General features: G+C 25.1%; 1 protein-coding gene and 1 non-coding gene across 2 annotated transcripts in view; both read right to left on the reverse strand.

The window, feature by feature from the left end:
- Window positions 1-27362, reverse strand: part of LOC134829016 (uncharacterized) — a 59317-nt gene that overhangs the window by 17777 nt on the left and 14178 nt on the right. Inside the window, exon 2 of the mRNA XM_063842009.1 lies at window positions 3239-3365. Within this exon, the coding sequence (XP_063698079.1) occupies window positions 3239-3365 (127 nt within the window). The remainder of the gene's footprint in view (window positions 1-3238; window positions 3366-27362) is intronic.
- On the reverse strand, window positions 16360-16432 carry Trnak-cuu (transfer RNA lysine (anticodon CUU)). The gene has a single exon. It is a non-coding gene; the product is annotated as a tRNA-Lys (tRNA).

Consider the following 27362-nt stretch of genomic DNA (forward strand, 5'->3'; position numbering starts at 1 on the left):
AAATCTTTCAATTTTGTAAAAATATTTTTTTTTAATTATTAAAATAATTTATCTTTAAACAAAAAATTCAAATTATTTATTTTAAATAACTTTTTATTAAATTATTCACAATTTTTAATTTTTTAAAAATATTTATTATTTGAATATATTATTTTTTATTTATTAATAAATAAAATTATTTTAATTTAATTTTTTTTGAATTTCAAACTTTTTTCATTTAAAATTTTTATTATTTATTTTTATTGAAAAATATGGAATCCAAAAAAAAAATTAATCAAATAAATTTTAATTTGAATAAAATTTTTAATTTAATTTTAAACCACGTGGTTTGTTAAAAAATATTAAATTAATTTTTTTCAATCAATTCACTTATAAAATGACAAAATGATTTTTTTTTTGAATTATTCGACTTTTGCATCAGTTCCGCCCTACTAACTCACAAAACGCCTTCCCTTTAAATAATTTACAACAAACACGTCAAGAATTCAATTATAACATACCGAAATTCGTCGTATATCAACGTGAAATGCATTCGTCGCTGCCGCTCCTGTTGGTGCCGTTGCTGCATCATGAGAGAATTAAACTTAATGCAAATACGATGTTTCTCGCAAACTATTCAAAACTAATAATTTACTGTGAATATTTGATTAAGTGCACTGCAAAACTTTATTTATTTGTGTGCGAATGGCAAAACGAACGAGTTAACGGCACGGCTTTGCACGTGGAAAAATTCCGCTTCGGTACCGCACACAGGAAATTAAAAAATTGATGTCTTTATTGACTCTCATTCCGCCTACTTGAACTCATTTGATTCATTCCCACGATTCAATTTGAATAAAGTTGAAAAATTTTCTGGGAAATAAACTTTTATGAGCGCTTCGCAGACAAACATCGCTCGAGGACACACGACACACGTCGCTTTGACGAAGTCTATCAAAAAAAGATCTGAAGATTCAGTCAAGGCGAAAAAAACAGGAAAAAAATGAATTAAATGATTGTCTAATCAAGTGAAAGTAAGCGATTTACCTACGAACCGACCGAGAAAAAAAAGGAAAAAAAATTCGAATATATTTCAATCTTTTTCGATGAATTTTTTTTTGACGGAATGAGGAGAAAGTGAAGGATCGAACAAAGGGAAATTTGGATAAATTGACGACTTCAAAATAAAAATAAAATGAAAAAAGGGAGCGTATTATCTTCTGACCTTTATCCCTTTTTTCGTATCAATATTTTTTTTTTTTGAAGAAAGGAAGATACAAAAAATTACGCTTCACGGTTTATTTTACATCATTGGAGTTCATTCGTTCCGCTTCTTTGAACAACTACAAGTGATAACAGCAAAATATTTTGATGAAGAATCACTTTTTATTTCATTACGGAAAATTCCTTACTGAACTATTTGAGGTTATGTTGTCTGTCGATTATTTTTAAATTATTTCATAGAAAATTGAATTTAAGCTTTTTGGAAAATTTTATAAATAAAATTTTTTTTTTAAATTATAAATTGCATAATTTTCATTCAAAAAATAATTTTTTTTACAAAATTTAGAAAATAAATTGAATATTTGTCTATAAAAAGACACAAAACTATGATTTTTTTTTTAAATTAAAAAAAAGAATTTAAATATTGAAAATAAAAAAATTAATAATTTAATAACTAATTTATAATAAAATAATTTGTTTTTAATTGTTTTAATAAATAAATAAAATTTAACAATCAAATAAAAATTTCATGAAAAAAATAAAAATTTGGCAAAATTTTATAAAAAATATAAATTTATTTAAAAATTTGAAAAAAAAGTTTTATTTTTTTTTAATTTTTCAAGCTAATAAAAGGTTTGAAAAATTAAATAAAAATTCTAAAAAAAGAATTCGTGAAAAAAAATATACCTAAAAATAGTAAATATTTAAATAAAAAATAATAAAATTAAAAAAATAAAAATAAATTTTGAAAATTAATTTAATTAAAAAAAATATTTATTATATTATTAAAAAAAAAATAAATCTGAAAAAATATCAATATTTCACAAATTTAAAATTAAAATAAAAAAATAAATAAATATTAAATAAAAAATAATTTTTAAATTTTTTTTAATATGAAAACGAGAGGAGAAAAAAATCTAGAAAAATTCTAAATTTTAATGAAAAATAATTTTTAATTTAAATTTAATAAATTATAATAATTGCAACAAAATAAATTTAATTTTGAAAAATTTTTAAAAATTTTCAAAATTTAATTTTAGAAAAAAATTAACTGAAACATGAATCAAACTGATGAAAAATAAAAAAAATAGGTACGGAAAATTGTAAAAAAAAAAACAATTTTTTAGGAAAAGAATTCTCAAAACTTATAAAAATAATAAAGAAAATGGAAAAAAATACAGCTAAGTCATCATTTTCACGCGACTTTTCCTTATTATCATTTTCTGGTGTGTCATCATGAACCATCGTCACATCACACAAAATCATGTCCAAAAATCAAATTACTTTCATACTTTATTTCGCCCAAAATTTGTTTTGTCCTTGATTTGCAACAATATTGGATTCATTTTATTTGATTTTTCGTCATAATTTCCATATGATGCGATTGTTTTTGTACCAAACTCAGAAATGATATTGACTTTCCCTTTCCCCCGAAAAATTTACTGAATTTTTCATCTCAAATCTAAAACGTTTGCTATTTGTCTGTCACACGCTTTGTCGAAATGGATAGAAGACATTTGACATGACAGTTCACTTTTCTAGAAAAAAACAAGAGATAACGTCTTTTTGAGTGAACGAACTCGAAAAGCTGGAAAATATCTTGCGCAATTAAAATTTTCTCGTGAAACGACCGCCTGACATGTGTTTAATTGAAAATCAAAATAATACTGTTGATGATCGATAAATAAATGAAATAATCCAAACATTATTAATTTATGACCAATCAACTTCTGTCTCTGAACTCCGGCTCCGTACTTGACACAGACATTAATTAATCACATCATAAATGCATGAACGATGCAAAACAATCAAAATCGCTTCGGGATCATCGTCGGCAGTAGACAATGCCTCAAAATCCATCAAAGTGCAGCTGACGAGAGCAAAGCAACGAGATAACTGTCCCTCATTTCCGTTCTCCGTGCATGTGTGGCATAATTTATTGTTTGACATGTCATGCCAGCCCGGAACACAGGTGATTTTAATTTAATTTTCATTAACATTTTAACGCAAATATTGATTCTAAAACTTTACTTACCTCAAATTATCCTCATTATTTTTACTGAATTCCAGGTAGTCGCGATCCGCGTCATCGTCGCCACCGTTGTTGAGTGAGTCGTCGGCATCGCGATATGACGATCGGTGGTGTGAGGCAAAGCAAGTCACTGCAAAAAAAATAAATGAACAAGGAGAGGGATTGTCATTAATTTTGTTTGCATGAAAAAATTTTTCAAAGTAATTTAATTTTAGATTTTTTTTTAGAAAAAAAAATGGAGAGTTGTTAAGAGTTTTTATGCATTTGTGAGTCTAAAAGGGGATTTTATGACTCTTGAGTAGATTAAATGTTGAAAAACGGTTGAAGTACGAATTATGACATTTTTTAACTTGTGAATGTAAAACTAGTTTTGTCAAAAAAAAAAAATGTTGCAAAAAAATTCAAAAGAAGTCTACTTGGTTACTAAAAAAATACTTAAAGCGAATAACAAAAAGGATTTTTTTTTAGAATTGGTTGTTAAAAAAGTATCATTTTCAAGAGAGAAAAAAAAAATAAAATGTAATGTTTTTATATAAAAAAAAATATTGAATTAAAGTTCTTAAAAATAGGAGAGTTTTTTGAATTAAAAGTAAAAATTTAAATAATAAAATTAATTATTTTATTAATTTTTATCTAATTTTTTATCAATTTATTAATTATTGAATTTTTATTATTATTATTATTATTATTATTTTTAATACAATATTAATAATATCAAATTATTAATAAAATTATAGAAAAAAATAAAATGAAAAAATGATATTTTTTTAAAATTATGGAGTTCCCTGATCTTTTTTAAATTTTTGATTATTTAATTTTTAAAGTAAAAAAAAAAACATTAATTTTATTTTTTAAAATTTAATTTAGTTTAAAAATTTATTTTAATTTTTTAATTTATAAATTAAAATATTTTTCTAATTTTTTAATAAATTAAATTTAATAAAATAAAAAAATATATTATACAATTAAATTAATTTTTAATAGGTATAAAATAAAAAAATGGCAAAAAACAAATTTTAAATTCATAGAGGTGCCTGATATTTTTTAAAATGATTTTTTGTTATTAAAATTATTTAAATTATTTTATTTTATTATAATTATTTTAAAATTATTTATTATTTTAATTATTTAAAAAAATATAAAATATTAAAAGAAATATTTTTTCATTATTCATAAAATTTAATTTAAAAATTATTTTTTTTAATTATAAATAAATTATTTTTTTTAAACATTTTCTAATAAATAAAATTATTTTTTTCGAGTTTTTTAATAAATTACCTAATAAAAATTAAATTTAATTTTAAAATAAAATTTTTAAATAAAAAATTACAAAATTTATTTAATTTAATAAATTTATTTATTTAATAATTTACTTTATTAAATTTTTAAATTTTTTTAAATTTAATTAAATTATTTAATAATTAACTATATTATTTTATAATTATTAAATAATAATTAAAATGAAAAAAAAAAAATAATATTTTTTTCATTAAATTTAATTTTAAAAAATATTTTTATGAACCATAAATTAAATTAATTTTTTTTGTATTTTTTCTACTTTTTTTAAGAAATTAAAATTTTAAATAAAACAAATTAATTTAAATTAAAATTTTTTAATTTTATTAAATATTTTTTTCTTTCGGGACCTAAAAACTATCGAAAATTAAAAAAATCCATTTGCATTAAATGCATTAATTAAAATAATAATTTTTCAAATAAAAATCCTGAACGCGTCAATCCTGAAAAAAATTACCTTATTATTGCTTTCAAAATGACTTCACTCTCCACAGTAATTAATGTCGCAAAATGTTTGATTTTTTGTGCAAATACCGAAAAACACACACAACACTCCAACTCAATGTTTGTCGAACTCACAAAAAAGAACGTGAATAAAAAAATATTTAAAATCATAATTATGATAATAATTAAAAATGCGACAGCTGTATATCATTAAAAAGTGTGTGTTAATATTTAAAAGCGTCTCTCGTTTTTTTTATAGCTTGAGTGAATGAATGACGAATGTGTTTGCGCCTTTGCTGAGTTAATTGCAAAGTAATACGAGATTTTTCAAGTGATTTATTCGTTTTTGTCGTAAAAGAGTTTAAAATTTTTCAATAAAAAAAAAAATACAAATCCAAACTTTATGATTAGTATTAACTTTAACTGCAGCAAAAATAGAAAACAGAACGCACACAGAGCGAAAATTATTATTACGGTTTGTGTATTTTCGAACAAATCGTAGCTCAAGGCACAAGTTTCAATGTTTATATCTCTCTCGCACTCCCATTTGAAACAATTTAATATAACTTTTGTGCAAACTATGCAAATGAGCTATGCGAGACAGAGTGTAATAAAATATATTTATATCTCGAGCTTCATCATCATCATCATCATTAATTATGTTCGTTGTCGGCGTCGTTCATGTCATTCGCTTGAAATTCACGAAAAGCTCGGAAAAGTTTTGTATCATTTTTAGCGCTTCATACGATTTTGCAGATTAATTGGCCACAAAGTTCACATGGCACATAATTACCACGCTCTCCCCATGCTCCGATCCGTTTTCGGTATAAATTTCACTATTTATTGTCAAAAAAGACATATTGTTACCTATAAATAACTTTTTGTCTCTCTCTCGGTGTTTGTGTGTCTCACGAGAATTATAAAACGTAAAATTTTATGTCTATTAAGGATTTTAAAGGAATTCCCGGCAACATACCATCTTGATAACGTCTCACATATGGCTCGTTGTACGGAAAAGCAATTAAATCGTTTTTCCATTGTGTGAATTTTATTTTAAATTGTGTCACAATTTTAAAGCAATTTTTTATGGGATTTTCAGGTGATTAAAAAAATTTGATGCCTTGAAGGTGTTTTATGATTTTTTTTTTGTTTCGCATTTTTTTAATGGGAAATTGTCAGAATTTTTGTACTTAATTTAATAATTTACGCAGAACATGAATATTTATAATGAAATACGTTTCCGGAGAATTGCTGAGAGTGGTTTTCAGGGATGGAAAATGTGAATTTTTTTTTGTGTATCTTTTTAATTTTTTTTTTCAAGAAGTTTTTTAGAAAAAGTTTTGTTTTTTAAAAAATTATTCGAATTTTTCATTCATCAAAAAAATTAAAATTTAAAGAAAAAAAAATTAAAAATTGATTAAAATTTATTTTAAAACGAAAAATTAAAATTTGAACAGTTTTTTTTTTGAATTTTGGATAATCTTATTTTTTTTAAAAAGTAAATTAAATTATATTCACAAAAAAAAATTAATTTTTATCTTTAAAATGTCCTTGAACGAACAAAAAATTGTCAAAAATATTAAAAAATTCATTGAATTTTAATTTTTAAAATTATGGCGGGAAAATTTTAAGCAAAAACAAGCATTTTTCTCGCCATTTCTAAGATTTAATTTAAATTAGGTTTTTAGAATTTTTTTTATTTTATAGAGTTTTGAAAAGAAATATATCCAAAGTCAAACTTTAAAAAAAAATCTTTCAAAAATTTTGATTTTATCAACTTTTTTTTAAATTGATTAAAAAATGGCGGGAAAACTTTAAACAAAGACAAGAATTTTTCCCGCCATTTTTTAGATCTCAATTTAAAACAAGTTTCAAAGGCAATTTTCAGCATTTTTAACTATAAAATATTAAAAAAATAAAATATAATCCTTTAATCTTTAAAAATTTTGAAAAAAATTAATGAAAATCAACTTTTTTAATTAATGAAAAAAAATGGCGGGAAAATACTTGTTTTAATTTAAAATTTTCCCGCCATTTTTTTTAAACAATGTTTTTGTTTTTTGACTAAAAATCTAGTTCCATCACTGCTCATTTCCCCTTTTATTTCACACAACACAACAAATATGCTATTTCACTCCTTTTTATAGAAAATTTATAATGTGCAACAAAGTATCTCACATTTTTGTAGCGACGTATGTTGATGCTTATTTTTGTGTTATACTATAAGTATATAAAGTCATTACAATTTTCATTTTATATTATTATTATTATAAACATAAATATTTTCCCAGAAGAAGACGGAATTTCACATTCGCCTTTGGGTGTTTGGTTGGGTGAGTATAAAAAATGAGTCTTTAAGAAATTTGAGTTTAGGGCGTTTTTAAGGGTAGTTGGAACCACTTGTTTACGATTTCGATGAAAAATTAATCTAATTGAGTGTTCCTGCCTAACAAATTTCATAAAATGATGCAAAAGAAAAAAAATTCCAACATGAAATATATTTGCACTTAAAAATCTCTTCTTGTACGGATGGAAATTTACTCTTATAGTGCTTTTTTATTCATTTTTTTTGTATTTTATCTGTTGTTGTGTGTTTATGTTCAGTTCGTTCAGAGTTGGAAGGAACATAATACACCGTTAAGAGTTTTATCATTCATTTTTTCTCCTTCTCTGCCTTCCTTATCAACGTAGAGCTCCATACACGCGGAAAAAAGTGAATAAGTTGACATAAGCGCATAAATTTTTAATCGCATTAAAATACTTTTACAAACGTTTTGTATTATTACGTTCCGTATTACATGCGAAAATGCGATGTGACAGTGTCGAGACGAGACGTGAGAGATCCTTTTTTTGTCTGACACGGCAAATACGACATGAAAGTACGTACATTGTCCTATATAACGAAACTGCTATTTAGTAAAGTCGGTTTTTATACCAAAAAAATGTGCATTGGGACAAAAATAATTTAATTTGATTTGGGGTGATAATTTCAAAATGTTAACTGGGGCGAAATTTTTAAACGTGTTTAGGGTAAAAATTTTAAAATATTCATTGGGTCAAAAAAATTTAATGTGCATTGGGTCAATTATATCAAAATGTGCGTTGGGACGAAAGTATTCAAATGTCAACTGGGGCGAAATTTTACTTCACACTGTTTATTTCTTTTAAACTTCAAGGATTCCGAATTAGAGGCTTATTAAGCCTGCTGCTGGAGCCGGTGCAGCAACCGGTGCTGCTGGTTCATTAGCGATGCGAGCCATCTGTAGAACTGGTTGGTTTCCATTAGGAACGGATGCTGCGACGGCGATTTGACCATTTGACGGGGCCTGAATCTGGGGAATTGGAGGTGCGTCCTCGACTGCAGCTGCGTTTGGCCCATTTTCGCGCACAACAATGTTTTCGAGGGCTACCACAAAAAACGCCATTTCGGCGCATTTGATCGTAATTTGCGAGCATTTGCTCATAGAATGCAATACTTTCATTTATCTGACTTACGTGAGTCTTCATTGCAGCAATGAAGAAAGTTAATTGCTGATACGGGTCCACATGGGTCAATTTCAATTAAAAGTTAGCGATAAATTTCTTTTACGTCTGTATCGGATGGCGTTTTAAATGTGTTTTCAAAAAAAAGCCCCCAAGGGTAAAAATTTTCAAATATTTATTGGGTCAATTATATCAAAATGTCATTTGGGGCAAAAATTGATTGTTTATTGGGCCTAAAGTTATTAAATGTGCATTGGGTCAAAATTTCTAAATGCGTATAAGGTCAAAAATCCTAAATGTACATTAGGACAATCATCTTAAAATGTCAACTGGGCCGAATTTCGAGTGTCTTATACTATAAGAACTTAAAATATGCACTGGGACGAAAAATTCAAATGCATAATGGGCTATTTTTTGATATTTTCTGACCATAAACCGATTCGTTATATGGGATTATGTACGTACCAAACTCTAATACTCTGAAAACGAATGCAAAGTCAAATTGTTACATAAATAAATGGAAATTTTTTTTTGATGAGTTGAAAAAAAAATAACTGCACACTCAATTGACCTCGTACAACGGCTACAAAAGACGCGTAAATGCCCGAAAACGTTTCCATGTTTACCTGTCAGACAAGTTTTTCGTGTGTACACGAAATAATTGGTCCTGATAACGCTTGTTTATATTTTTTTCCATAGTCATCGTCCTCATCACGATGATGATCTGAATTTCATGTTTTACCAAACGTGCACAATTTTTTTGGTTGTTGTTGTTGCTCTCGACTGTCCGTATTTGAACAATTCGGATATTTTTTTAACAAGCGACTGTTTGCAATTTTTTATCAGTTTGTTTTTCCTGAACAGAAATTTTTAGGAACGAGCGTATGAATAAAATACGATTTTTTATAAAAATAAACAGAAAAAAATAAAATTCAGGGAAACAAAAAAAAATAATAATAATGAAATTTGTTTTATAAATATTTTGATACAAATACAACTTTTTTTTTGTTTGAGTTGAATTTTTTTTGCGTCGTTTTTCTTTTCAGTCTCCTACTTCATCCAGAATGACGCTATTTACAAACAATTGTTATTTTTATTCTGTATGAATTTACCTAATTAAGTGCATTGTGTACGAAACTGAGCGATTTTTTCGTAAAATAAATAAAAATTAAGAGAATTTTTTTTTTTAAATTACAAAGAATGGAAAATTTATGAAAAAATTGAAGGGAAGGCGTCACCTGCGAGATCTATAAAGTCAATGGATGATGATAAATGGCTTTTTACACACTCCATTGCTCGCATCGCTCATCATCGTTGCAATTTATGATCGATTTTTACGTGGCATTGTATGATGTGTAATGGATCTCCGAAAAGTGACACATAATTAATTGATATTCAAATAGGTGACAGGGGGCAGTGTCGTCACCTCGTAAATTTAAAATGGGTTTCAGGTATTTTGTTAACTAAGTTTTTTCATGACGACCCAAAATTTAAATGAGTACCGCTATTTTCTTGCAATTTTTATGCTCTTTCGGGAAAAGTTTACTCGGAGCCTGTAGATTTTAAGGCAACTGAGAAAAATTCAAGGATTCATGAGAAAAATTTCAATACATAAAAAGGGGTTCAGGTATTCTGTTGACAATTTTTTTCACGACAGCTCAAAATACAAGTGAGTAACGCTACTTTCTTGCATTTTTGATACTTTTTCAGAAAAAAATAGCCCGAAGGTTGTATTTTTTAGACTTTTGAGAAAAATTCAAGGAATCATGAATTTTTTTAAAAGATAGAAAATAAAAATTTAATTAAATGAAAAAAAAAATTAAATAAATATTTTTAAAAAATTTTTAAAATAATTTTTTATAATTTTTAATTTTTTAAAAAAATTTAAAAAATTTTAAAAATAAATTTAAAATCCTTAATATTAATTATTAAAATATTATACTAAAAACGTTTAAATTTTTTTCTCATGGATCCCCAACCAAAATTCCATATTTCACATCCCTGAAGTCCAATATTTTATTTTTTTACAATTTTCATTAATTTCGATAAAAAATGTGTCATGTAATAAAAAATGACTATTCTATATCGAAATTTATCAATACCGTTGCGTAGGTACTTGAATTGGTCGAAATTGTAAAGAATCCAAGCAATAAAATTGAAAAAAATTTATTAATGACAATTTTCCCCGAATATCGAATATGTGGGCGACTTTTTAATGAATTTGAGTGACGTTCTCGAAAAAAAAACTTATTTATTTAAATATTTAATGAAAATATAATTTTTGACGTGTTTGCATAAATTTACGTGCACGTTCGTGATATGATACAAAAACATCCAAAAATTGTTACAATAAAGTTTTGTCTTTAAATTTCCGACTGTTTCACAAAATTTATATTTATTTTCAATTAAAACATTTCAATGGAACATTCCGAAAATGTTTTTCTTTGTACTTTATCATCATTATAAAGCACTTCATGATTATTATTTTATTATTTTAAGGCACGAGAGTTTTCGTCGCTCAGTTATTGGTTTTAATTGTGAAAATAAAAACAAACAATTCCTTTGATTTGTTCCGTTCGTCTCGTGAAATAATAATTTTCGCGCAAAAATTATTTCGCACGCCCACTGGAGTGAAGCAAAATGTAATAATCACATTTTAATATTAATTTACGAATTCATGCGAATTCCGTGATACTCGATACGATGACGAGGAGTGAGAGCGAGAGAAACTTTTTCCCCATTTGTACATTCCGAGAAATAATTAGAATTAAGCTAGCAAAAATAAACAAAAAGTGGCGAGAGAAGGAGTTCAACTTTATGTTTCAGGTGAACCAACGAAAAAAACAATATTAATGAATATTACTTTTCTGCTGAAAAAAAAGGATGGAAAAAAACAATGGAAATTTAATTCAAGTATTTTATTCCAGTTGAGTGAGTTAGAAAAGCTTATTTTACGCGATGCGATACTTTTTTCCGCTGGATGAATGCTGTTTTCATGAGTTTTCACCTTGAAGAATGAAAAAAAGGGAGAAAAAAGTGTTTTTGCAACGTAAATCTTCATTTTGTTCGTTCTCTTTGCCGAACATCGCAGAAGACGAAGTTGCGACGATGACAAAGTAAAGAAGAAAGGCCTGTAATAAGACAATTAGAATGAATGAATGAATGAACGAGTAGAGTCTCAATTAGATTAAGGCGCTTCGTGCTGTTTAATGGATTCGTTGTCGCATGTTACGGGGACGAAAAATGAGAAAAAATTGTGTTTTGCGTAGAAATTTAAAAAAAATTAGAAAAAAATATTTTTTTTTTAATTTTTAGAATTTTAACAAAGATTTAAGATTTTTTTTTAATTTATTGAATTTTAAAATTTTTTTTTAAATAAAATTTTTGTAAATACAAAAAATTGGTTTTTTTTTTTTTTAATTTTTAATTTTTTAATTAATTTATTTTTTTTAATTTTAATTTTTTTTTAATTTTTAGTCTTCAAAAATTATTTATTTTTTTTTAATTTTTACTAATTATTTATTATTTTTTTTACGTCAAGCTCTTTAGTTTAAAAAATATTTTTTTTATAAGGATTTAATTTTGTTTGAATTTTTAAAAAAATAAATAAATTATTTTTTAAATATTTTAAATTTATATTAATTTTTAATAATTTTTTTAATTGTCAAAAATAATATTTTTTTTTAAATATAAAAAAAATTATATTATTTTTGCAATATATTTTTCTTTTCTTCAATTTTTTCTTATTTTTTTTAACTTTTTATAAGCAAAGAACTTTTTTTTGTTTTCGAAAAATTTCTAATTTTTTCACACAATTTTAATCAATTATTAAAAATAAATAAAAATTAATACAAAATAAATAAAAAATTAAAGAATAGAAAAAAATATTGCAAAAAACAATTATTATTTTTATATTCTAAAAAAGAAAAAAAAATATTTAATTAATTATTTTTGACAATTAAAAAAATTATTTAAAATTAATATAAATTTAAAATATTTAAAAAATAATTTATTTATTTTTTTTTAAATTCAAACAAAAATTAAATAATATTTTTCAAAATTATTTTACTTCCAATTCGAAACTTTATTTCTTCACTATAAAAATTGTCCTACTTCTTACTGCGCTTTTCTTGCTCAAGTAAAAAAAAAAAAAAAAAAAAACCCCCGCAACAAAAGTTATGTTAATGAAATTATTCGTACTTCCGAGCAATGCAAGGCAAAAAGGCAGCGAAAAAGAGAAACGACATAAATGTAAGTGGATATGGGCAGTTTGTGTCTCTCCGTTAAAAGGTTTATGTCTCATTTTTGTGAAAGACGCAGAGTAAAAATCACGATAAAGTCAATGGACTGCAAACCAAATACTTAATCTGCCTTTACTTTCTTCGTCTTGTCTTTCATTCAAACACGAAACGAAGAAACTTATCATGCTCGCTGTCTTTTCTCTTTTTCAATTGAAATGCGATACGAACTCAGGATATCTTGGAAATTACAAAATAATATAAAGAAAAAGTTTTCTTTTAAATTTAAACTATATCCTCTTAAAACGTAGTAAATTTTTAGTTTTTATTTATATTTTTTTTTTTGCCTTTTTTTCGTTTCTCGGTCTGGTTTACATAAAAACCACAGAGACAGACTTGAGAGTTGCTCTTATTTAGTTTAAAAAGTTTTTTCCTTAATTTTACATTTTTTTCTCTATTTTTTTGTGAACAAAAAAGATTTTTCTTTGATGATGTCAGCTGGACGCTTTCTTGTGTTTTTAATATTGTAAGATGAACAAATAACTCAAACTCAGTGATTTTTAAACAAGTTTCTGTCTGTTTTTTTTTATTTCGATGCTGCCAAAGAGGAATGAATGCAGTTTATTAAGAAACTTTTTTTTTGTATATTTTCTTTATTATTTATTATTTCTCTTCGTTTTTCTTATTTTTCTTTTTTTTTTCTTGTTGTTGATGTAATGCACAGTCAATGATTCCAATAAAAGGTGCAGCAAGTTAATAAAATATTCAATTGAAAACTTGAGAAATTCTTTTTGTAGCGAAAGAAAAAAAGTCGTTTAAAGGACATTTTTGTGTGGAGAAAGTTTGACCTTACGAGCAATTTGATGTCTTTTTGTGAAAAATTTTAACTTTGAGCATTAAGAAAGTTTTGATTTTGACGTAATTTATTGGAAATTTTCTTAAAAATAATTAAAAAATAATTTTTAGTGAATTTTTTTTCTAATATTTTTATTTAAATAATTATAATTTAATTGAATATAATTAATTTTTTTAAAATAAATTTTTTTTTTAAATAAAAAATTAATTTAATTTAAAAAATAATAAAATAATTTTAAAAAATTAAAAATTATTTAAAATATTAAAAAATTTAAAAAAATAAAAAATTTTATTAAAAAAAATAATTTTTTTAAATTAAAAATAATAATTTTTTAAATTAAAATAAATTAATTAATTTTTTTTAAGAATATAAATTAATTAAAATAAAAATTAATTAAAAAATTAAAAAAATAAATAAAATAATCAAAAAATTATTTTTTAAAAATTCTTTTAATAATTTAAAAAATAATTAATCAATAAAATTAAATTTTTAAAAATAATAAATAAAATTTTTAAACTAAAAAAATAATTTTAAATACAAAAAAAAATAAATAAATAAAATTCATAAATATTTAAAATTAAAAAAAAATCTTAAAAATTATTAAATAAGAAAAATAATAAAAAATCTTAAAAATACGCTCAAAATATCCCTTCTCTTCGCATCACTAAAAGGTCATTCATCATCTAACAAACCCTAACTTTACATTTTTTTCATCTTTTGTTTGTTACTTGTTGTTGCTGCCTTTCTATTTTGAATGATGATGATGACACGACAGACAGTTTGAGCTGCTCTACGGACCAACTTTTGATAAATTACAACTTTTTTATCCTTTTTTTTATTTTTTACATATTTCCATTGTTTATCATAAAAAATAAATAAAAGATCGTTTTCGAGACCGTTTTAAATAAATCACGGCGAGATTCAAAGTAATGCGAGAAGAATTTCCGAAATCATCACTCAACGTGAAAAATGTTGTCCAATTTTTATTTTTTTTTTTCGTCTCAATTTTAGAAGAAAATGATGATGATGATAGGCTTAATACGATTTATAACATCGAAAGTCCAAATAATGACAAATATGAATCGGAAAAGTTTCCTGCTGTATTGACACATTCGAGTTGATTCGAAAGCAAAAAAAAAAATAATAAAAAAAGAAAATGAAAACAGATTTTCTCCGTTTTGTCTCATGCACTCAACTCTTAACTATAACTCGGAATATCCCCTTTTTTATGATCGAAAATATATCAAAAGCATGTGTCTTCGGTGTTCGTGTGTGTGTGTGTGCAAAGAAGAACAAGCGAATATCGAGAACGAGGGTAATATGTGCCAATTCGACATCTTTTTTCATCTTCTTCGTCGCTCGTTTCGTGTCGTGTGTCAGAGAAGAGAAAAAGGTTTAAAAGTAACTGTACGTCGCTTGCCAAAAAGAAGCTAGTTTTCTTTTATAATAACAAGAGGAGGAACGATAATCTGTCAGGCAGAGACAAATATTACCTTATATTTTATATTATTACACTTTCTTCCTTTTTGCGAAATGGGCTTCGAAGCAATTCTGTCTCACGTGGTGCGCTTTTGCAAAACTATCAATATATATCGGGAATGTTGTGTAAGTCACATGAGGACCATTTTACAAGAGTTTTACATGAAAATTATAAAAAACATTTTTTCCGCTAGAGGGCGTTTTATTTAAAATCATAGATGGCGCTTTATAATTTAAATTATTTTTAAAAAAAATTTTTGAAATAATTTCAAACCGTTAAAATTAAAATAAAATAAAATTAAAAAATAAATTAAATAAAAAAAATTAATGAATATTAAAAATATAATTAAAAATTTGATTTTAATAAATTTTAAAAATTATTTTTTAATTAGGTATAATAATTTTAATTTTTAATTATTTTATTTTATTATTAAAAATTTATTAAAATTATAATTAATATACCTATGTATTATTATTTTTCATTGCATAAAATTTGAAATATTTTTAAAAAAATCAAAAGAGGGCGCTTTATAATTTAAATTCTTTCTACTTCTTTATTTAAAATTAAAATATCAAAGTAAATTTAATAAAATAAATTATTCAATTATAAAAATAAATTGAAGTAAAATTCAATTATTTAAAATTATTTAAGTTTATCCATAAAAAAAAATAAAATTTGTTATAAGCATAAAATTTGAAATATTTAAAAAAAAGTCAAAAGATAGCGCTTTTGAAATAAAAATAAAAAAAAATTATGAAAAATTGGAAAACGTTCAACATGGACCTCTTCCGATAGTCTCTTTTGATACAATCTATAATAAATTTTCCACAATTTTTCATTTTTTTTCTCTCTCTTTCTTTCTTCGTAGACTTCAATATGTTGCATCCGAACATAACTTATTGACTGTGATTCGCTTTTCCGACAGTTCTATTAGAATAATATTTTAGACAGCGAACTTATTTTCCGATTTATTGAGACATTAATTAGAAAAATTTTAAACCTTTTCAAGTACGGTAAAAATTTCCTTTTTTTTCCTCTCTTAAGGGAGTTAATTGTTTGCGCAGTATAAGGAATTGTTTTATGGCAGCAAATTTTATCTCGAAACACATCAAAAAAGTTTCTCACTCTTTTTTATGGTTTAATCATCTAAAACAATAATAATCTTTATTTTACCTTCGGGCGGTAATTAGTGCAGTACTAAAAATATAAAAGTTAAGCTTTATTAATTTTTTTTAATATTTTTTTTTCTTGAATTTCAGATCAGAACGAAAAAAGAAAGAATTATGATGAAACTTGGAGGAAAAAAATAAATATTTAAAAAAACAGCCGCCCAGACAGGGGCTCGAACCCTGGACTTTGTGGTTAAGAGCCACATACTCTACCGACTGAGTTACCCGGGCTGTATATTTTTACGTTGATAAGTCGCGATCTTTCGTTTATTTTTAGAATTTTATTAATCAGGTATGAAAAAAAAATATTTTAATTTTCTAAAAATAGATTTTTCTTAATAAATTTTAATCAATAATAGAATTTACAAATTTTTTATATAAAAGAAACCTATAAGAATTTTTTTTTTTCAATTTAGAAGTTTAATAATTTTTTTTTGAATTATTAATATTTCATTTGAATTAAAAAAGCTTAGTTTGACAAAATTTAAAATTTTTACTTAATTTATAAAATAATTAAAATTAATTTAAAAATTTTAAAAAATTATAAAATAATTTTTATTTTGATTGCAATTTAATCATTTATTATTTTATGTCATTTTAACTAAAAAAAAAAATAAATAATTTACAAATTATTTAATTTATTCTATTTCATTAATTAATTCTTAAAATTAATTACAATTAAATTTAAAACAAATATGATTAATTTAATTTCAATTAAAAAAATTCTTGAAATAGTTTTTATTTTTGTTTATTTTATACTTTTTAGTTCAAAATTTTATGTGAATTTCTTCTATGAAAATGTTAGAATAAATCAATTTAATTTAAAATTCAACAAAATTTAAATCTTTTTAAAGCTTCAAATTTTTCCTGAAAAATTATAAAATTTAATTAAATAAATTTATTTTAAATTTAAAAAAAAAATATTGAAAAAAAAATTTTAAATTTTTTTTTATTTTTTTTTGTTTATCAACATTAGTTTCTTTATTAAAAATTAAAAAAAATTAATAAAAAAATTCTAATAAATTAAAAAAAAAAATTATTAAAATTTTAGCTTGTTCTCAATTTTGTTAAATAATTAAAAAAAATCTTGTTCCAAAAGATTAAATTAAATTCCAACATTTCACATGAAAAACTGTTAATTTTATATTTTTCACACGAATTTAGGGAACAAAATTCACCGAAATTATTCATTCGAATTTTTATCCCCAACTTTCATTCATCTAAAATTCATGAAAATTTATTCCATGTTACTAAATTTAAACTGCATTAAATGCACTTCAAAGTAACGAAAAACGAAAAAAATCGATCTTTACAATTTTTCTCGAGTACCAAACTAACACGTGTCTCAACAAGCAAAAGATCCCGTAAATCAGCTCAAACCTAATATATTTTGCACAACAGCAGCTGTCTATTCACTTACTGCCATCCCACATTTTCCTCTCTCTCTGTGCCTCGTATAAAATGATAATAATTGCATGAACCTTGAGAGGCTTTTAAATAATCATTAAAATGCATGCAAGAAGAAAAAACGGCTAAACGTGTGCATTCGGAAAATTATGTGAATGCGAAAGTGTAAAACAAAAAGCCACGTACATAAACAATAAACGGCGGAATAAAATGAACACTGCGCTTTGCTTTACCTCATTTTTACAAGTTTCTGTAGTTGTTCTTGCTGCTGCTTTATAATTTACACAATTTATAAAACATTGTTGAACGTGCGGTTGCATTTATGTTCCCAGAATTGTTATTATTGTAGTCTTCGATGTCGTTGTTGTTGTTGCTTTTGCTGTTCGGCAAAGTTGCACCAACTGTGCCAAAATGCTTAGACAGGGTCACGTGTCTTCCCATTTGTCGTTTGCGAGACTTCACCTCGTTGCACCGAGTCACTTTTGATGTCTTGCCTCGAACGAACGAACGGCAAAACGAATGACTGAATGTCTTCCAGGTGCATAACAACATTAAAAACTTTTCAAGTCATATAATAATTGCAGGTAATATAAATGATAAAGTTTTGCCATACACAACCGCCGCCGCATCTTTTGGAACAGCAAAACAACTTGTGTTAAGACGTCGACGAAGAACAGATTGTTGCGATGAAAATTATTATTATTATTTTAGAAACTTTGGGAACACACATTCCCATATCGAGTAAGAAGAGTTCGTGACATAACATTCGACGATTGCCTCTCGCTGCCTCAAAGGTCATGTCAATATCAAGTCTCTCCAACGACAATTTATAATCAGTTTAATTTTACTTCTTCTTCTTCGCTTTTTTTCGCCCTCAACGCGTCAAGTTTCTCACGCACGCCTCACGCAAAAATTGTTTTCTATTCAGCAAAGCATGAAATATCCGAACACGAGAAAAAAAATCTACAAAATAAATTGGAAACACGCAAAAGCTTTTCCCGTGTCTCGTTTTCGCTCGGCATATTTGTCATGATTATGAAATGGGGGTGAACTTATCCTAGCATGTCGTTTTTTTGCTTTGCTTCTTCGTGTGTTGTTGCCTTGACTTTTGCGAGTGTGAGGAGGATGAATGGAGGAACCCAAAAATATAAAAGTTAAAAGTTACGGAAGTTGGAAGTAGTTGAGTGGTTTTTTGAATATATATTTTAATTTTTATTAAAAAAAATTGTATGAAAATTTAAATAATTTTTTAATTTAATTAATTAATTAATTTAATTTTAATTTAATTTAATTTTATTTTTCAATTTATTAATTTAAATTTAAAACATTTCTTAAATTATTTTTTTTAAATAAATATTAATTTAAAAAATTTTATTTTTTTAAATTCTATAAATTAATATTAAAAATTATAATAATTTAATTGATTTAAAATTTTAAAATTTATATTAAGTTAATTAAAAATTTTAATTAAAATATTTAAAAAATTTATTATTTAAAAAAAATTAATTAACGAAATTCAAATAATTAATTTAAATTAAAATTAATTAAAAAATATTTTATTTTATGAATTTATTTTTTTTTTATTAATTTTATTATTTATATTAAAAATTCTAAAATTAAAATGATTTTAAAAATTTAAAAAAATTAAATAAATTCATAATTTTAATTTAAAATAAAAATTTAATTATTTGAATTTCGTTAATTAAATTTTTAATTTCATTTTAATTAAGATATTTTTTTTATAAAATTAATTAACTCAATTAGTAATAAAAATAAAACAAAAAAAAAATCATAATTAATTTTTTTTAATTTTAGAAATCATAAAATTTTCGTTTCTTTTAATTTTCTTTTTTTCGTTTCTTTCGTTTAAAAATTATTTGATTAATTTTTAATGATTAATATTTTTTTTCGAATTTTGAATTTAGATTTTGTTTTTTATTCAAAGTTTGCTTTTAATCTTTTAATTTAAATTTTTATGTAAAAAAAATTAATTTAAATTTTTATATAAAAAAAAATTAATTTTAATAATTTTGAAAAAAAATTTTTTCACAGTGTAAGCATTTTTTTTTAAATAAAAAATAAAAAAATTTTGTCCTTCAAATAAAATTTTTAATTTTTAACCTATTTCTAATATAACTAATTTAATTTAATGAAATTAATAAAATATTTAAATTAAATTAATTAAATTAAATTAAAATTATTGAAAAAAATAACCAATAAATTTTTCTTGAAAAATTTACAAAAAATTAAACTTTCAAGACAAAGACAGACTTCAAAACGCTAAAAAACCTTAATTTTCTTTCAAAAAAAAAATCTAAAAAAAATTCGTCATCGTCTTTTTTTATCACCTTACACTTCACTACAAGTACATAGCATAGAAGAAAACGTGGAAGCAAGATTTTTTTTTGTAAACGTTGTGGCTTTTCATCATATTTCCATTGAGACTCGCACAATACTCTTTCATTAGTTTTTTTTTCTTTCTTCGTCGTCGTCTTGTTGTCTACCATTCATCCAACGTAGATTCAAATTATTTTCAGTAAACAACAAGCGCAAGAAAAAGGCACGGGAACAAAAGAAAATATTCATTAACCTGCTGCATTATTTTTTATGGTTTCCTATTTTCTTCTTTTCTTTTCTTCGTCTTTTTTTTCTCATCTCGCTTCAGTTTCGACACAAAAAAACTACTAATAAAAAAATTTATTCTGTTCCGTCATGCGGACACGATGATTGTGATTGCACTTTGCTTTTTACAAGGGAAAACATGAACTTTGGCGCACGAGAGAATTCCGGAAATGCCGTTGAAACACCCAACCAACAGTTTTGCTAATAAAAATTCGTTCGCGAAGAAAATTCAAGAATAGTTTTGAAGACAATGAAAACTTTCAAATTATTTCACGCTTCATTCGTTTGTGTGAGTTGTGATTTTTTTCTTTCCAAAGCAGTGATTGAATAATGTGCCTGTCAAATGCCAATTGTTCATTGATAAAGCACAAAATGAGAGAGAAAAAGGGAGAAAAAATCGCCTGCCATGAATATTTAGATTGAAATCTGCATAAATAATGCATCTATAATTCCGTCTCATTAATAAGTGCAATGCGAGAAAATGCTCCAAAACAATCGAAGGGAAAAACTTTTTTTTTTTGCAAGTTATTTTCGCATCACGAAGCTCGGGTAACATTTGTGTGTGATGTCACAAAAAAAAAATAAGAGTTGGGCTAGTTGGGAAAAAAGTTTTGTCTTAAAAAGATTTAGTGCTGATAATAATTTTAACTTGTGTCGTCGTCGGGGAGGAGGGAGTTGAATTTTTCTTGTTTCGAAACTTTTATCTGTGAATTAGCATGATGGGACTTTCATGGAAGAAGTTCGAACGACGACGACACAAACATGCAATAAATTGCAAAGCACGTGAAATTTGCATCCAACCCAGTCACAGTTAGATAACGTTGATGATGATGACGAAAAAAAAATGCTCACACACAAGAGTTAGTTGTTGTAAAAATGTAAGTTTAGATATGGCTTAGATGATTTTTTTTTGCTGCATGCATGATGAATTTTGTTACCAACTTTTGAATCATTCATTGCACTTGTTGTTCGTGACGGTTTTTTGAGGCATATTTGGAGTTAGGGAGGAACGTTTTTAATTCGTTAATTTTTTTTAATTCGTTATTGAAAAAAATTAGAAAATTGAATTTTTGTGGAGACGCCAGGTCTCCATGTTCAATGAAATTTAGAAAATTTGAAGAAATTAGTTTGACCTGGCTAATGAAAAAAAATTGTATGACAAAAAAATTTTGACGAAAAAACGGTTCTTCAACAGCATCGGATGTGGCATTGTCGTATCATCAGAATTTTTCCTCGGTTTTCATATGCAGTTGCTCTGTGGACCTGAAAAATATGATTTTTAGTCTTCAAGAAAAGTTTTTAAAAATTTCAGGCTTTTGTTTCATCTCTTTAGGTTTCAATTTTAGATCTTCAGGTTTCAATTTCAGCTCTTCAGTTTTCAACTTCAGCTCTTCAGGTTTGAATTTCAGCTCTTCAGCTTTCATTTTCAGCTCTTCAGGCTTTATTTTCAGACCTTCAGATTTCAATTTCAGCTCTTCAGTTTTCAACTTCAACTCTTCAGGTTTCAATTTCAGATCTTCAGGTTTTATTTTCAGATCTTCAGGTTTCAATTTCAGCTCTTCAGGTTTTATTTTCGGATCTTCAGGTTTTATTTTTAGATCTTCAGTTTTCAATTTCAGATCTTCAGTTTTCAATTTCAGCTCTTCAGGTTTCAATTTCAGCTCTTCAGGTTTTATTTTCGGATCTTCAGATTTCATTTTCAGATCTTCAGGTTTCAATTTCAGATCTTCAGGTTTTATTTTCAGATCTTCAGGTTTCAATTTCAGCTCTTCAGGTTTTATTTTCGGATCTTCAGGTTTTATTTTTAGATCTTCAGTTTTCAATTTCAGATCTTCAGTTTTCAATTTCAGATCTTCAGTTTTCAACTTCAACTCTTCAGGTTTCAATTTCAGATCTTCAGGTTTTATTTTCAGATCTTCAGGTTTCAATTTCAGATCTTAAGGTTTGAATTTCAACTCTTCAGGTTTTATTTTAAGATCTTCAGGTTTCATTTTCAGCTCTTCATGTTTCATTTTCAGTTCTTCAGCTTTTATTTTCAACTCTTCAGGTTTCAATTTCAGCTCTTCAGCTTTTAATTTTAGTTCTTGTTCAGTAAAATCCTTGAATTTTTTAACCACAGTAAAATGCAAGATCGCAACATAACACTACAAAAATATGTAAAATACGTCAAAGTATCATCATCATCATTCCAAACGCATGAACATCGACCAACAACACAACGATGTTGCCTCGCCATGATATGACGGAATTTGTGTTGGAGAAAAATGCAAACATTTAAGCGTTACAGGAAGAAAAGAGGTTTCCATTATGAGCCCAATGAGAATTACCATATTGTGTGAGTGCTTCGCTGCAACTTGGAGGACTTTTTTTTTCCTCTTTCCTCATGCGACTCCGTGTTTGTCCAATATGTGTGACAACTCATGTTTAATGCATGTGTGCAATGGGAGACATTTCGATTTTATGCGAAAAGGGAATTTTTGCCCGACACGAAGGTTATGCGGCGGTCAGACTTTTGTAAATATATAAAATAAAATGCTTTTATCTGCCAATGAAATTTTAATGAAATCCAAATGTAAATTTACTCGTTATTGCTCGTTTTTCGGTAGCGAATGAGTGATAAGGGAAGCATGTTCGGGGCTGTAGACGAAACGGCAAAGTAATGAATAATATTGAATTTAAATATAAAGTGGTGCTTGACATACATTGGACCATGGCGAGAAATGTTTCAATTTCCCGGGAGAGTGGAACGAGATGTCATTTATACCCATAATTTGCATATTTTGTCACAGATCAGCAAGACAAACTTTTTTGAAGAGACGTCGCAAAAGACGACGACGAAAAGAGGCACTTTGACTAATTCAAATTTAAAAATGAAGGGGAAGTAATAAATTTCCCAACAACTTTTAAACGTTTTCTAACAATATCACGACACAGAGGCTCCCATTAACATATTACTCATCGTGTAATAAACCAGTTGCTCCGAACGAGAAACGAACGACAAACGAGCCGCAGTCATACGGTATGATAATTAGTTTCTCAAAAAGTTTTGATGAAAGATTTTTCCTCGTTTTCCTTTGTCTCGTTTGTGCTCGTGCTCCGACATGTATGCAGAAAGTATTTTGAGGAGATTAGAAGACGAGAACAATCTTCTTTACATTTCAAGCTGCCATCAAGGAAATCCCTCTTCAACAGTTTTTGATGACCAGAAACTTAAATTTATGTAAGAAAGATGAAAAATGTGTTCAGAGAGAAAGTGACGCAGAATATTCAACAAATCGCTTAAATTCCTTAAAATTTGGTAAATTCTTGTTAAATATGAAAATTTTGAGGAATTTTGATCATCAAATATTTTAAAAAGTGTTGAAACGAGGTAAGAAATTTATTTATCTTATTTTTATTCATTTAATTATTGAAGAATAATTGCGGTTAAAAATGTTATTGGTTCAATGATTTCAATTTAAGTCCTCTAATTAAAATAACAAAAAAAAATAATTGCTTAATTTTTTTTTTTCAAAAATTAAAATGTAATTTTCAGTTTCTTTGTTAAAAAAAAAAATAAGGCCGCTCCAAATTTTTTTCTATGTTTTCGTCCCCTGCCCCATTTCAAGAGCCGAAAATCCAATGGGGCAAAATAAAAAAAAGGTAAAAAATTTCATCAAAATTAACCATTTTTTAGTCATTTTCCTTACTTTTTCAAGGAATTTACAAAAAAATTTTAAAATGTTTTTATTTTTTAAAATTTTCTGTGTTGAAAATCGAAATTTTACATGAGTTTTTTTCTATAAAAATAGTTCCTAAAAATTATTTTTCAAAAATTTTTGACGGTTATTTTTATGAAATTTTTTTGTTAAAATTTTTAACTTGAAATACTTTGGAAAAAAATTTGGAACGGCCTAAATTTATGAAAAAAAAAATACAAAAATATTTTTCTTAACAAAAATAATTTAAAATTAATCAAATATTGTAAAAATTAACAATAATAATTATCAAAATTAAATTAAAAATTTTAAAATTTCTCATAAATTTAGAATTAAAAATAGTGATGCCAAAGCTTGGGCTTGCTTGCTTGAAGCTCGAGCCTTAAGTCAAGCTTGAAGCTCGAGCTTTTGATCATCGAGCTTTTCAAGCTTCAAGCCTTTAAAAGTCAAAAAAATTTAATAATTTTAAACATTAATGAATTTATTTTATTAAAAATTCACTTAAAAAGACGTCTTAAGTTATTAAATTAATATTAATGTTTGTTATTTTGAAATTATACTGCTTCACCTAATTGATCTCGAACTCAAAAAAAGAGGTATTTTCGGTATTTTTTCTTTAAAATTCTATATTTTGATCAACACTTTGATATTGTAATGAATTTTTTGGTCTATTGAGTTATTAAATTGTAAAAGAATTTAAAATTTTAAATACAGAAATGAATATTTCAACAGTTTTTTTTTAAATTAAAGCAATTAAGCCTTTTTAAAATGATTTTTTTCAATTTTCGACGTAAATTATCAATATTATTGATTTATTTTGAAGTCCAATCATTTGAGAAAATATTTAAAAAAAAATCTCAAATACTTAAACAATAAAGAAATGAGCATATATTTGTATTTCAGTTTCCAATTTTTAAACAAAGATACCAAAAACTGATTTTAAAATTTTTCTGTATTTAAATTGAATTGAGCTTGAAGCTAAAAAAAAAGCTTGAAGCTCGAGCCTCAGAAAGCTCGAGCTTTTGGCATCACTAATTAAAAATTAAAAAATAAATGAAATTTTAAATGAACGACTTTAATTAAAACTTAATGATTTTAAATATTTTTTTCTTTAAAATTTATATTTTTAATTTTATACAAAAATAATTTTGTTTGAATTTTAAAGAATTTCAATCAATTTAAATTAGTTAAATTTAATTTATAGAAATTTCTTAATAAATTTTTTTAAATTCAAAATTTAATTTATCAATAGTTTATTATATTGAATTAATTCAATTTATATAAATATTTGTTGGTTTTAATTTTTTTTTAAATTATATTTGATAATTTTTTAATTAATATAAAAAAATTTATTTTTTTAATTTTTTGAACTATTTAAATTAATTAATTTAGTTTTAATTATTTTATTTATTTTAATAAATTTAATTTTTTTAAATTATTTTAATTTATTTTTTAATTTTCTTATTTTTTTTTATAATTATAAAATTAACAAATAAATGTAAAAAAGCATCAAATTCAAGACAAAAAAGCTCTTTTTCACAAAAACTATCAACATCACATCCACTCAACTCATAAATTAAACTAATGCTATTAGAAGTTACTATCTCCGGAGATGAAAGCCACAAAAATGCTTTCACTCAAAGATGAGTGATGGTCTGAGAAAAGTTTGTAATTAAAGTCTTTCGCACACAGACAAAACCTACCAAGCAGAGACACATCACATGAAAAGGAATCTTCAAGCTCAGAACAAATGAACGCATATTAAAACTAAAAAATATAATTTAACAGGAAAAAAGTTCCACAATCCTTTTATTCATATGTGGGTTGTGTGGTTTTTACCCATTTCCATAAAATTCCAACACACAAAAACCAGGCCGATATTTAAAATATTTTTATTTTCCACTTATGACGATGATATGCTCCCATGATGAAAAACCACATAAAATACAATAGTAAACACAAAATGACTGAGAGAAGTGCTCGAAACACAACGAAAAAAGAATGCAACAAACAGCTCTCAAGTACAATTATCTTCTTTTTAAATAATAAATTAAACAACACACGCCCGTACAGTCATTTTTGATGATGATTGTTATTACTCCTCCGTCTCTCCGTTTGCTCATGTCGTGATATAATTGTTATTGTTGCCGCTTTTTATCGTGACGAAGGTACAAACATTGTCAGTCATTTAGACGAGAAACACTTTTGTCTCAAATGTTGCTGGAAGACTTTTTAATTGCGCACTCAAACACTCGCACACACACACCGCAAACTGCCAGCATGCAAAGTAAAATTAGAAGTGTACATTAGAGAACAATTAAAATTTCGGCGATGCGATAAGAAACGAAAGAAAGGATGAAATGTGTGACAGAAGAGACATAATTAGCAAAAGAATGATATAATATTGTATAATTCAGAGACAATATGCCAAGAAAGTGGGCCAATTATTATTTAAATGTTTCTGGTTTTTGTTGAATTTTTCGAAAAATGTTCATTTTCAGTTTGCGAAACACAAAAGTTGCATTAAGACCTTGAAAAAAGTTGGTTTTGAGCGTTTGAATGACGTGACAAGCCCAAAAATGCAACAACAAAGGACCCGAAAATGTGTGGAAAATGACATTTCCATTAAGCGAAGTGAATAATCGAACAGCGTGGGAAAATGTTTTCTTCGAAATTTGGATGAAAAGCTGTTTACAGAGGGATAAAGTGGATGAAATTTGTTTAAAATTGATTTTAGGGGATAGAAATTTGTTGAAATTGAAGTTAAATGAACACAAAATGAACAAAAATGAAAATTTGTGAAAGATAAATAAAAGTTCATTTAAAATGAATAAAAATTTGATAAAATGAACAAAAATTTACAAAAATGAACAAAATGAATTTTTTCAAAAGTTTTAAAATGAACATAAGTTAATAAAAAATATTTGAAAATTTAATTTAACGAAATTTGATGAAAATGAACAAATTTTTTGTAAAAAATGTCTTAAAATGAACAGGAATTGGCGTAAATTAATTAAGTTCTTCACAAAATGAACAAAAATTTAAAATGAAATTTTCGAAAAATTTACAAAATTAATTAATTCTGAAATTAGAACCAAAATGAACAAAAATGCATTTTAAATAAAATTTCAAAAATCATCTGAAAATGAACACAAAATGACCTAAAATGAACAAGAAGTTCACGAAAATTAAATTTATTAAAATGAACCGAAAATGAACTGAAAATTTCTAAAATGTCAAAAATGAACAACTTAAATGCACAAAAAATGAACAGTGAGTTTTCAAAAATATTAAAAAATTACTAAATTAAAGAAAAATTGTACAGAATGAACAAAATTTTCTAAAAATGAATAAATAGAGTCCACAAAAGAACACAAAATGACTGAAAATGAACAGCAATTTGCGAAAATAATAAAATTCTTAACAAAATGAAC

Source organism: Culicoides brevitarsis, chromosome 2, assembly GCF_036172545.1.
Source record: "Culicoides brevitarsis isolate CSIRO-B50_1 chromosome 2, AGI_CSIRO_Cbre_v1, whole genome shotgun sequence".
In the NCBI taxonomy this organism is placed as follows: domain Eukaryota; kingdom Metazoa; phylum Arthropoda; class Insecta; order Diptera; family Ceratopogonidae; genus Culicoides; species Culicoides brevitarsis.